At 37.6% G+C, this 12,753-nt stretch overlaps 1 protein-coding gene across 1 annotated transcript in view; it reads right to left on the bottom strand.

Annotated features, from left to right (window-relative positions):
* The window catches only part of LOC111154971 (calsyntenin 2), a 366,874-nt gene extending 361,100 nt beyond the window's left edge, over nt 1–5,774 (bottom strand). Inside the window, exons 1-2 of the mRNA XM_022514927.1 lie at nt 5,702–5,774; nt 4,650–4,772 (exon numbers count right to left, since the gene is read on the bottom strand). Coding sequence (XP_022370635.1) covers nt 4,650–4,772; nt 5,702–5,774 — 196 coding nt within the window. The remainder of the gene's footprint in view (nt 1–4,649; nt 4,773–5,701) is intronic.
* Between the last annotated feature and the right edge of the window lie 6,979 nt (nt 5,775–12,753).

Here is a 12,753-nt window from a genome sequence, read left to right as displayed (position 1 = left end):
GAATGAGACCACTGTGGTGAGAATGGGACAACAAACTTACACAACTGTTCTGGAAAGCAATTTAACACGTTTCTGGAACTTTCTTATTTATTTATTTATTTGTGGAGTCAAACTCAGGACTTAAACTCTTGACCCTGAGATTAAGACCTGAGCTGAGATGAAGAGTCAGACATTTAACCGATTGAGCCACCCACGTGCCCTGTTTCTAGAACCTTAAAGTGTTTGACCAATTAATTTCAATTCTGGAAATCCACCCAAATGATAGAATCAGAAATGTAAGCACATGATAGTAAAAAGGAACTGTAACAGACAAATTGCCTATCACCTCATACCTGTCAGAATGTCTATCATCAAAAAGACATGAAGTAAGTGTTGGCAAAGACATAGAGAAAGGGAACCCTTGTGCACTGATGGTGGGATTGCAAACTGGTATAGCCACTATGGAAAACAGTATAGAGGTTCCTCAAAAAAATTACAGCTATAAATACCACATGATCCAGCAATCCTACTTCCAGAATTATATCCAAAGGAAGTAAATTCAGGATTTTGAAGAGATAGCTGCATGTCTATGTTCACTGCAGCATAATTCACAATTGCCAAGATGTGGAAACAACCTCAGTTGTGTCAATGGAAAAATGGATAAAGAAGATGTGGTATATATATACAATAGAATGTTATTTAGCCATGAGAAAGAAAATCTTGCTGTTTGTGACAACATGGATGGGACTTGAGGGCATTATGGTCCATGAAATTAACCAGACATAGGAAAACAAATACTGCATGATCTTACTTACATACGGAATCTATATGTGGAATCACTTATACCACATATAAAATACCACTTATATGTAGATTCACTTATATGTGAAATTGACTTTAAAAAGCCAACTCACAGAAACAGGGAGTAGAATGGTTGTTACCAGGGACTAGAGGTGGGGAAAATTGGGAGGTGTTGTCAAAGGGTAGAAACTTTCAGTGATAATATGACGAAGTTTTGGGCCTCTAATGTATGGCATGGTGATTATACGTAACAACATTGTATTATATACTTGAAAATTGCTAAGAGAGTAGATCTCAAATGTTCTCACCACAAAAAAAGAAAACTGCATTATTATTTCATACCTGGAGAGCTAGTCATGGAGGAAAGGAAATGGTAATACCAGCACTGCACAATTTTGGAGTTAATTCATGCATACAATTTATTTCATTATTCAAGAGTTATATTTTTTAGATCCATGAATCAAAGTCATAGTATTCAGAACTGTCCATCTTCATTGCATGAATTTACCATTATATTAAATCCTGAGAATTAAAGATTGTATTCTTAATATGTGAGAAAAAAAGAAATAGTGATTATTTGAGATAATGGAGGTTAAGCTAATACTACAGTGGTAATCACTTGCAATATAGAAGTTTATCAAATCAGTACATTGTACATCTTAAACTTCTACAATATTATATGTCAATTGTATCTCAATAGAGCTAGAAAAAGAAAGAATGGTAAACTACAGAATATTCACTGAGGAAGACATCATGTAACCGTTTAATCAGTTGCAGATTAATATTTAACAAAATGATATATTTTCCCAAAAATGGTATATTTTCATTAGTTTAGTGGGGAAAATAAATTATTAGAATTGAATATGAGGTGTGATCACAATTGTAGAAAAAAAAGTAGAAAAATGACTGGAAGGAAATACACTAAAGTTAACAGAGGCTCTCTCTGGCAGTAAGAAAACATATTTTTCATACTTCTTTGTTTCAATATATTTTTCACATTTTCTACAATAAAACGCTTATTGTCATAATCAGGAAAATATATAGTAAAAGCTATTCTATATCCCCGGATTTTGCATTTATAGGCAAAATGTGATCATGACTTTTTAAGTGCTATTTTACATAGGAAATTTTTCTTAAAAAATTTTTTTAAAGGGAGGGAAATCACAAAAGAAATGAGACAGAGAAAAAGTGACTTGGACGAGACCATCTCCCAGAAAGCTTACAGCTTGCCTCACAGGCCAAATTAGAAATAAAGACTAGTGGAAAAGGGGTGGAAAAACTGACACACAATACAAGAACAGTTGATAACTGGGGCGGGGCGGGGGTGACTAAAAGCTGCAGTTGACTTCCAGAACTGATGGAACTGGCAGATATGAATTTTTCAATTTTATGAGAATGATAGGGATCTGAAATAAATCTTCAGTATTTTCTTTTTAAGATAAATGTTTTAAAATAAATGTCTGCAGCATGGATGGATGGCTAGTGCCTGTGTCCTGTCTTAGAGCTGGTCATAAATAACACTGAGAAAAATAGCTTTGACCATTCCAAAAAGCACCTTTATTTTTTACTCTTAAGAGCCTGGAAGATTATATTTTGATGCATTAAGTTAGATTTCTTTTTATGCAGTTGCAAATATCAAGAGGAGCATAAAAATTTTCTCCAGATGGAAATAACTACTCAGGGCTTGGCTTAGAAGCAAATCTTAATTTCCAGATGTGTCTGAAAACCAGTGGGCACATCTAATGGTCAGAATACAAATACAAGTTTAAAGAAATTTGATGGATTTATGATTGTGAAACCCTTTGTTGAATCTTCAGGTGAAATAATTAATTGTTCTGCTGTCCAATAACCAAGGAAAATAAGTAACTTCTGTAAGTCCAAACTTACAAATATCAGTTTTGCTCAAACTGCCTCCACCCAATTTGGGTCTGTACATTAAGGAACTTATAAATCAACTGTGGGACAACTTGTTCAACAGCTTCAGTTTCCTAGTTCACTATTGGAGGAGAACAGGGCTATGCTGAGGGTAGACATAATAAAGAATCAGACATATCCTTCATCTTTAAAGTCTTAGGTTCACTACACTAAAGTGAATTAATGGCATACATTTACTTCCTGTTTAATGTGTCATTGTTTTTTTTTTTTCCCTGTTATGTTTTAAAGAGGAGTTACACACTTGAAAATAAAGGTGAACAAGAGGACCTGCTTGGTGGAAGGACCTCTGCACACCGGTTGTAGAGAAGGGCTGAGGGAAGCCAGAAGCACACGTTCAGTCTAAAGAGGGAAACCATGACTCAGCCTTGTATTTCCAATCTGGTTCATCAAGATAATCCAGAATCCTGTCTTTTTATCCTAAATCTCCCACTTTTTAAATACTGTCTCTTATTTTGTTAAGCACATTATGCATGCCAAACCAAACAGTTCCAAGATCCAAAGAGTTTTGCCAGTGTTTGTTTTAAAACCTCATTTCTAGGGGGTGATTAACCCTAGTATCATCTAGATATGTCCAAGATGGGAATGCATTGAAATATTCTCAGTCTGGCAAAGAAGGTCTAGGGAAGATAACTCATCTTTTGTGGAAAAGACAGCATGGAATTCACACTTCCAAGTGGAATTTTGTTGAGCTGGGACCTCTGAGGATGGCTGGAAGATTATGGAAATATCCTAATTCTAAACACCAAGGAAGTCACAGTTAGGTGCCCTTGGTGGCTATCATTCTACATAAAATAAAGGTAAAGCCTTCTTCTGAGAGTCAAGATATCTTCCCCATGCTCTGCAAGAATGCTTATGAGTTTATCTTCACATAACGCTGAATTTCCCCATTTAACCCACCCCCTCATTCCTTACTTTACAATGTTCTGTAATGAAAAAAGGGCCTTCATAGAGCTTATCTCTTAGAAGTGTGAAAGAGCCAATTTTTTTCTGCCCAAGTAGCTCATAATGTAGCAGACAAACTGTCAGAAAAAATAGACTTCATCATGGTGAAAACCTCAGCCTGGCACCCATCTATCATAAAGCAATCTTCTAGAAATCTTGAAAACTTTCATTAAATTTCCTGTCTTTCTCCTGACAGTTATAAAATGTTAACAATATTACTCATGATGCAGGCATCTTCAGAAATTCTTTGTCCATTCCCTCCTCCCCCTACCATCAGCTATTCCCTTTTCTTTGCCAAAATCTGTGGAAACATGAGACATAGCTATATTCTTCACACATCCTTCCTGAGACCTAGCCCTTGCAGGAAGTTAAAGAAGGAAGTAGTCATAATTTTGATGATAATGAGAAGACTCTCTAGCCACAAGCCACAGAGGGCAAAATGGCACTGTGTTCTGATTCTTCCACCAAAGCCACACCCACTGTGAAGCTTGAGGGTACAGCCCTGTCCCTACTCTTAGCAAATATTTCCTGGTCCTTTTTTTTTTTTTTTCCTTTTCTTTTGTCAATCTACCAAGCTATAAATCTTCACCTGTTCTTGATATATGTGTAGTGGGGACAGTGGGTCACATACTTAATCTGTCTATAGGTTATCTTTCTAGAGGGAAAATTATTCCCCTATGGACCTTACTAGCCCAGCTTTTCCAAATCCAGAGGCCATTGCAGCAATATACCATCTCTTAGAAGAAGAAATAAAGGTCTTGCCCTGGAGGCAATACCCCGGAAAAAACCCCATAAATCAGAAATCAGAGCCACACCAGATATCAGAACCATACCAGCAGTCAGAAGAGATATACAGCTTTGAAATCACAGGCTGATCTATGAGACACGCAGGGGAAGATAACAGCAATACAGCCCGAGCCTGCACTCTGTGGAGGCTTCCCACCATGCCTCCCGAGTGAGCCAAGCCCAACCACAGTAAGCTACCATCTCACCTGCAAAAGGAACTGGTGCGTCTTTATCCAGGGCGACAAGTGGTGGGTCCAAAATGACTGTGTCATTGTTCTCAGTTATGACTCCGTGATATGAAGTCTCAATCCATGGTTTGTGCTTGTTAACTAGAACACAATGGAAAAACAAAACAAAGATTGACTTTCAAGATCATCACTTGAATAGCTAATCCACAATAATATGAATATTGCACATTTGTTCACTCATAGGCTCTCATCTAACAACCACATGAGAGACATAGAGCATTAGTTAGTTCCATTTTATACCTCAGTAAACTTTAGAAAAGTGAGATTCAGAGAGAAGCTCAACAATTCATGTGAACACAAAGAAAGTCAGGGCAGCACCGAGACTCAAATACATTTTTGGGCTCTAGACCATGGATCTTTCACCTTACCAAAATCCCATTATTTCTATTTCTGGATGCCCAGTATAGATAGCTACTGTTAAAAACTGACTAAAAGCTTCAATTCTTCAATACTACTGTCTATTAATAGATATTTCAGGGTTAAAGTCCATTATCAGTCAACAAACTAGCAAATCATGGCTGTGTGCTTGAATTTCTGACCTCAACCTAATCAGATCCATAATCACAAACTGTTACTGTATTTCATATATACACCTATCTGTATAAGTACCAACATATGTGCAAAGATACAGCAGGCATTTGAATATTTTCTGATCACATAAAAACTGTGTCTATCCTAACAGTCTAAATTACCTAGCAATTTAAGTTATTTTTCAGTAATTTGACCAGGTAAATCATATCTTGTCTAATGGAAAATTAACAAACTTAAGATGAATATCAGATAAATGTTACTGGTTGAACTGTGACCCTGAAAAAAAGACAGGTTGGAGTACTAACCTCCAGTACCTTGGAATGTGATCTTATTTGGAGAGAGGGTCTTTATAGGGGTAGTCAAGTAAAAATGAGGTCATTTGGGCAGGCCTTAATCCAAAATGACTGGTGTCCTTATAATAAAGGGAAATTTGGACACAGAGACAGACGTGTACACATGTGAATGCCATGTGTTGCTACCAGCCAAGGAACTACCAAAAGCCAGGAGAGATACCTGGAACAGATCTTTCCCCTTTACCTTCAGATCAAGCATGGTCCTGTCAACAACTTGGATTTTAGACTTCTGGCCTCTAGAATTGTGAGACAATAAATTTCCGTTGTTCTAAGCCACACAGTTAGTAGTATTTTGTTAAGGCAGTCCTAGCAAACAAATACGGGATATTTATGGTCAACAGGCTCCTAAGGGATAGAGAATTTAAATAAAACTTGTGCTAGGGCTGGTGCAATAGTCCTATGTGAATATCCCATGTCTGTCAATTCCAAATTTGTTCAGGCCCAGGTGTCCCCTCTCTGGAAGACTGCAGTGGCCTCCTGACTGGTCTTCCAGTAAGAAGTCCTATCCCACTCCAATTCATCCTCTACACACACATCAAAAATAATCTCCTTAAATATTAACCTGATATTATAAGGTTATTATATTAGGTTAATATTATAACCTAATATTACTCTACTGTGGTCTCTTTGGTTTGTCCTTTTTTCCCCCCACATACACTTACGCAAATCTGAGTGCAGAGTAGGTGCTTTAAAAATGAAATAATATGTTAGAAAAAGTCCTAGAGTAATCAAAGATGTCCTGATGCCAATTCTCACCCCTGCTTCACAGTTTGAAAGATGTTGTCACGTACATAATGCTCCCCACAGCAACTTAAGAGGTAGGTGTGATCGTTATGAAAATGATGAAGAAACCACTTTCACAAGACGTGACTTTCCCAAGATGGCCCCAGGGTTAAAACCTAATAATTGGGAAGACCAAAACTCTCTCATACAGAGTAATAGCCGTAAAAGCACACACATGTGTGCGCGCACGCACACGCACACACACACATTCATATACTAGTCATGTACATTATAATCTATAACACACATTATATAATACATATGCATATTATAGTATATAATTTTCAGTAGCCACTGCAAAGCAAGAACTTATAAAATTGAGAATAGCTCTGCTGCCATGGCTCCTGTCCCTTTCCTCCACAATCATGCTTCAAAAGATCAGTTAAGAGTTGTTCTAGGATAGGGGGTAGCCTCAAGCTGGCCACCATTTTGCTTCTTCTCACCCATTCCACAGCAATCATGAACTAATCAAGAGCCAGTTTAGTGAGGCGGACGCATATGCCTTGTTCTTCTCAGGTCTTGGCTGCTGAAATACATTTCTGCAGATTGGATCGTGCCCAGGGCAGAGAGTGGCTCTGCCCACTACAAGCCTGAATGGGACAGCAGGCTCCTCCATGCTCACATGCTGGCATTCAAACCGGTGCTTCATTATGGACCCTGGAAGAATTACAGCCACCCTGGGCTGTCCCCACACGCCTTTGCTCTTTTATTAGCCATCAACACAAATGCAATGTAAATAATTTGCAGCTGTTGGGAGAAACAATTAATCTTTTTTTCCCCTTTAATTAAACCTAAGGGCCTATTCATTAGAAATGTGTATAGAGGATATGCCACAAGCTTATCCAGTGTTTCAGATTCACTGCAGCGCTCGACTGGACGGCAGGCAACCAAATCTAGAGTCACGGTTTCTGGGTTTCAGGACCGGCTTGGCCACTTCAGGGCTGGCTCAATGTGAGTTATTGGGCCACTCAGAGTGTCAACTCCCTCAACTGTAACATTGGAAAAATGATACCATTTTCAGAGTAGTCATGTCATTCATATGCCCTTGGCTGGACACACAGCCCTTGACCTTTCATTACTCAGACTCACTACCCTGCTCTCTGGCAGTGACAGCATCAGCAGGAGAAGGGACAAGGACCTTAGAGTTGAGGTTCTCCCTCATGAATGGGGCTGGATTTACTTCCTTCTATCGATAGACCTGCCACCCTTTTCTCCTTTTAGTGAGTACCTATCATACATTAGGCATTTTACATACATACTAGGCATTTTACGTACATTCATTAATCCTCACTATGATCCCATTAGATAAGATTTTATATCTCATTTTGCAGCTGAAGAACTGAAGCTCAGAGGGGTTTAAATGTTCCTTTTTTGTAAGATAACAGTGTTAACATGCCTAGAGTTTCCTCATTTTTCTCCTACCTTCTAATTTACTTTATATCTTTCTTGACTTTTTCTTTGCCGAACTTGTTAAACATTTGCATTTTGATATGTAAGCAAAATTAAATCTTCTTTGTTTTGCCTATAGATCAAATTCTCAGGGTTGCAAGCCAATAACTTAAATTTACATTATTTTGACTATGAGACCTTTGTTCATGGCTGAGCCAAGTACTATGCAAGGATAGCTTTTGCTTCTTAATGGTTCAAGTGTCATTCCACAGGTGACATTCTTTATATCCAGACTGACTGTACTCTTGATCCTTTCACACCATCCAATAACTGAAATATTTGAAAACCACCTCCTTTGCAATACTCTTTGTTTTATGAACATATGATTGTCTTTTTTCTTTTATTGAAATGCAAAGAAACTTTTCCCCACATGCCAACCATATTACAGCTTTATTACAGCTTTTTAATCATTCTATCTATTACTCATTCTTCGTTTGTAAAATGGAGATACTTAAATTCATAGGAATGCTGTAAAATTTGCATGAGATCATTTAAGCAAATCTAGTATCCCTGATATGAATAGACATTCAAATATCTTCAGTTCCCCTAAGCCCATCTCATCCTTCTGAGTGGCTGAAATATGGCCTTGCACTCTCAAAGATATTTAGCCCAGTTGCATTCATTCAACAAGTATTTATGGGGCACCTAATATATGCAAGAACAGATTAACCATTGAGGGTAAATGGGGGTGGGGTCCCTGAAAGGAACATTTAACAAAATTGAGCATCCATTCATAATCAAAATGATCAACAAATAAGGACTAGAAGGAACTTTCTCTATCTGATGAACAACTTTCTTAGAAACCTATAGCTAACATCATGCTTAGTGGTTAAAGAGTGAATACACACACTCCCCTAAGAGCAGGAAGAATACACAAGGATGTCCACTCTTACCTTGTACTGTACTATTCATATTGTATTGGAGGCTCGAACCCATTCAATAAGGCAAGAAAAAAATAAGACTGTAAGTTAAAAAGTAAAATTGTGTTTACTTGCAGAGAACCTGATCTTCAGTGAAGCAAATTCTGTGGGATCTGCTAAAATGCTACTAGAACTAGTAAGTGAGTTTAGGAAGATCACAGTACATAAAGTCAGTATATAAAAATCAATTATATTTTTATGGACTAACAGTAAGCTATTGGAAATTTAAATTAAAAATGCTAATATGATGATATCAACAACCATGAAATGCTTCAGAATAACTTTCACAAAATGCATATAGTATCTGTACACCAAAGACTCTAATAAGATATTGCTGAATGAATTTAAAGAGGACCTGAAGCAGTCTTAGTGGAGAGATAGACAGTGTTTATGATTTGGGAGAGCCAAGATAGCTAAATGTAAATTTTTCCCTAATTGTCAATGCTACCCAAATCAAAATAATAGGATTTTTTAGTACTTTTTATTATGTTCAGTTAGCCAGCATATAGTTTATCCTAAGTTTTTGTTACAGTGTTCAACCATTCATTAGTTGCGTATAAGCTAATTCTAAAATTTATATGAAAATGAAAAAATCTGATATAGCCAAAACAAGTCTGGAAAAAAAAGGGGGGGGATGTTAGAAGACTCACACTACTTGATTTTAAACTTATTATAAAGCTACTCTAATCAGGTAGTAAGGTATTAACATAGGACTGACATACAGATCAATAGAAAAATAAGGCATGTAGAAAAAGACACACATACACGTGGTCAATTAGTTTCTAACAAACTTTCCAAGAAAACCCATTGGAGGGAAGGATAGTTTTTCATTTATGCTGAGAAAAATTGGATATCCATATTTAAAAAAATAATTTCAATTATACTGCACAGTATACACAAAAATTATCTCTAAATAGATCATGGTCCTAAATGTGGGACTTAAAAATTGTGAAACCTTAAAAAAATAATTGTGAAACCTTTAAAAGAAAGCACAAAAGAAAAGCTCAGTGTCCTTGGGTTAGGCAAAGGTTTATTAGAAGGGACAAAAAGAACACTGAATAAAAGATAAAACTGATCCATCAAACTTAATAAAATTATAAATTTCTATTCTTTGAAGAACACTCTTCAGAAAACATTTTTTTTAAAGCCACAGACTGGGAGATAATATTTGCGATACATTTCTCACAAAGGACTTATATCCAGAAACATACAAAGAACTCCAGCAACTCAATAATGAGAAAAATAATCTGTAAAAAAAAGGGGGGAGCAAAAATTTGAACAGACCTGTCACCAGAAGAAATAAGAACATGAAATGATGCTCAACATTAGTAGTTATCAAGGATATGCAAGTTAAAGCCACAATTGGATGTCACTACACCGTCGCTAGAATGGTTAAAATAAGACTGACAATACCAAGTTCTAATAAGATGTGAAGCAATTGAAACTCATACACTACTACTGGTATGAATGTAAAATAATACAGTCAGTTTGGAAAATAGTTTAGCAATTTCTTATAAAATGACTCAGCAATTCCATTCCTGGGATCTGCCCAAGATAAATGAAAACATAAATTACTCAAAAAGACTTGTATGTAAATATTCATAGAATCTTTATTCAGAATAGTACCAAACTGGAAAATAAAATGGCCATCAACTAGTGAACGGATAAACAAATTGCAGTGTATCTATATAATGGACATCTACTCGGCAGTAAAAAGAAATCAACTACTGATCCATACAACAAAATGGTTGAATATCCAAAACATTCTTCTGGGGAAATGAAGTGAAAGAAGTCAGACACAAAAGACTACATGCTATTTGATGCCATGCATATGACATTCTAGAAAATGCCAAAGTATAAGGACAGATTATGGATCAGTAGATGCCAGGGTCTGGGGGGTGGGGTAGGTTTACTTGTAACGGGACATAAGGGAACTTTTGAATGATGGAAATGTTCTGTATCTTGATTATGGTGGTGGTTACATTTCTGTGTGCCTTTGGCAAATTTTAGCAATCTGCACATATCAAAAGGTTGAATTTCATTACATATAAATTATACATATAATTTATAATGTGGTAAGAATAAAGTTCTTATCCTCAAGGGACCCTCAGACTAGAGAGGGATCCGTGATAACCAGTATGGCAAGAGAGAGATAAGCAAAGAAATAGCAGGGTGCAAGGGAAAAGAAAGGAGAAGCACTAATCCGAGCATGGTAATCCAGAATTACTTCCTGAAGATGTAGATTTGAAGTCATGAGTAGTAGGAATTAAGCAGGTGTAATGGATTCAGGGGTCCCAGGCAGAGGAATGTGCATGGGGAAAGACCAACGGAAAAAGCACCTGGCGACCCATAGGGGAAATGTGAATAGTTAGGTTTGGCTGAGAATGAAGTTTGAGGGGCAAGTCCTGCCAAGAGGCTGAATGGATAGACAGTTGTCTACATCACTGGGGATTACTGGCATGTATAGATTCGTCCAAGAGCCACCTCCAAACCCTGGCTTTATGGGACACCAGAGAACCAACTCCTTTCCAGAAAGAAGCAAGAGGGGTAGATGCTTGTGCCTTGGCTGTTGTTAAGCAATCTGTTCCCTCCCCTGACAACTGTTCTGCCTTTTTGTTCCAATAGACTGAGGCCAGTCAGCTCATTCTTTGTTCCATTTGGATGTAATTTCAGAAGAATAGACTTTTAATCAGTTCTTCACAAGATAATCTCCCTTTTTGTTATACAACTCTTCTTGAGGCTGAACTCTGTCATATCATGCCCCCTTAGGACTGCTCCTTACCTTGTCTGGATCTTTCCCATGTTGTTTCAGCATCTGGAGAAATGTCTGTATCTTTGCACTCATACAGAAGAAACACTAGTGTGATATTTCTGCTCCATTTACAGAGAAATTAGGTCTTACCACCCAATGTGTCTTTAACTAGAGTGCAGATGCATTCTCAGGAGCACTCCTGGCCTTCTCTCTTTGCCTCCACCTCTGAAAAAGTGCTTTAACACTCAATCCAAGCAGCCGATGATTTACCCATTCAGTCTTTCTATTCTTATCCTAAAGTTGACTCTCAGAACTCCAATACTTGCTTCTGGATAAAAGTGAACCGCTAGTAAAAAACAAAGCAAAACAAAACCAAAAACCAAAAACAATACAAAACAAAACAAAACAAAAACCCATACCGTACTGATTACAAAATGCTCTAGAGAGGTTAACTTACACCCTAGTAATAGGTCAATCTTGTGGTATGGCTGGTCTTTTGCCTGTGATGCCCAACTTCTCCCTTCTAACCTGATGCTCTGGCAGAGGTGCTTAGACCCAAGTGGATATCTAAACCCAGGGGAATTCAATGGGTGGAATACTCTGGATAAGTTGATTGGATCTTTCAACTTCATTTAGGAGGGAGGCTCAGAACCTATAATTTAATTGGTGATAGATACTTTAAAAAAAAGATTTTATTTATTCATCCATTCATTTATTTTAGAGAGAGAGAGAGAGAAAGCTTGAGCAGGGGAAGGAGCAGAGAGGGAGGGAGAAGGAAAGGGAGAGAATCCCAAGCAGACTCTGCACTGAGTGCAGAGCCCGACATGGGGCTTGATCTCATTAACACTGAGATCATGACCTGAGCTGAAACCAAGAGTCAGACACTTAAATGACTGAGCCACCCAGGCATCTCTGGTGATGGATACTTGAGATAAAAGGCCATAAAGAGTTGGGGTGGCATACATGTAATGATCACTCAAAGCTTAGGGGGAATTGAGAAGCCATTAAAATCAGAGAGCGCTAATCTACCAGGAAACAGGATCTGGGACCCAACAAGCATAGAGAAGAGAAGTACTCCAAGCAGCTGCAAGAGATACAGAGGCTGGCCACCCAGCCTCTTGTTTTCCAGTCGAGGTCCTGCTCAGCCTTCATGGACTCATCAGCCTGTGTGGGGTGTCTGAAGTTGCCAAGTGAAGTTTTTCATTCATTCTGTCCAGGCACCATTTTTTTCTATTTGTAGTAGTTTGAGCAGCATATCTGTTCTTGCAATAAAA

The sequence above is a fragment of the Enhydra lutris genome, unplaced genomic scaffold (assembly GCF_002288905.1).
Source record: "Enhydra lutris kenyoni isolate GAN:26980312 unplaced genomic scaffold, ASM228890v2 scaffoldscaffold39, whole genome shotgun sequence".
NCBI lineage: Eukaryota > Metazoa > Chordata > Mammalia > Carnivora > Mustelidae > Enhydra > Enhydra lutris.
This window is presented reverse-complemented; position numbering and strand designations above follow the sequence as displayed.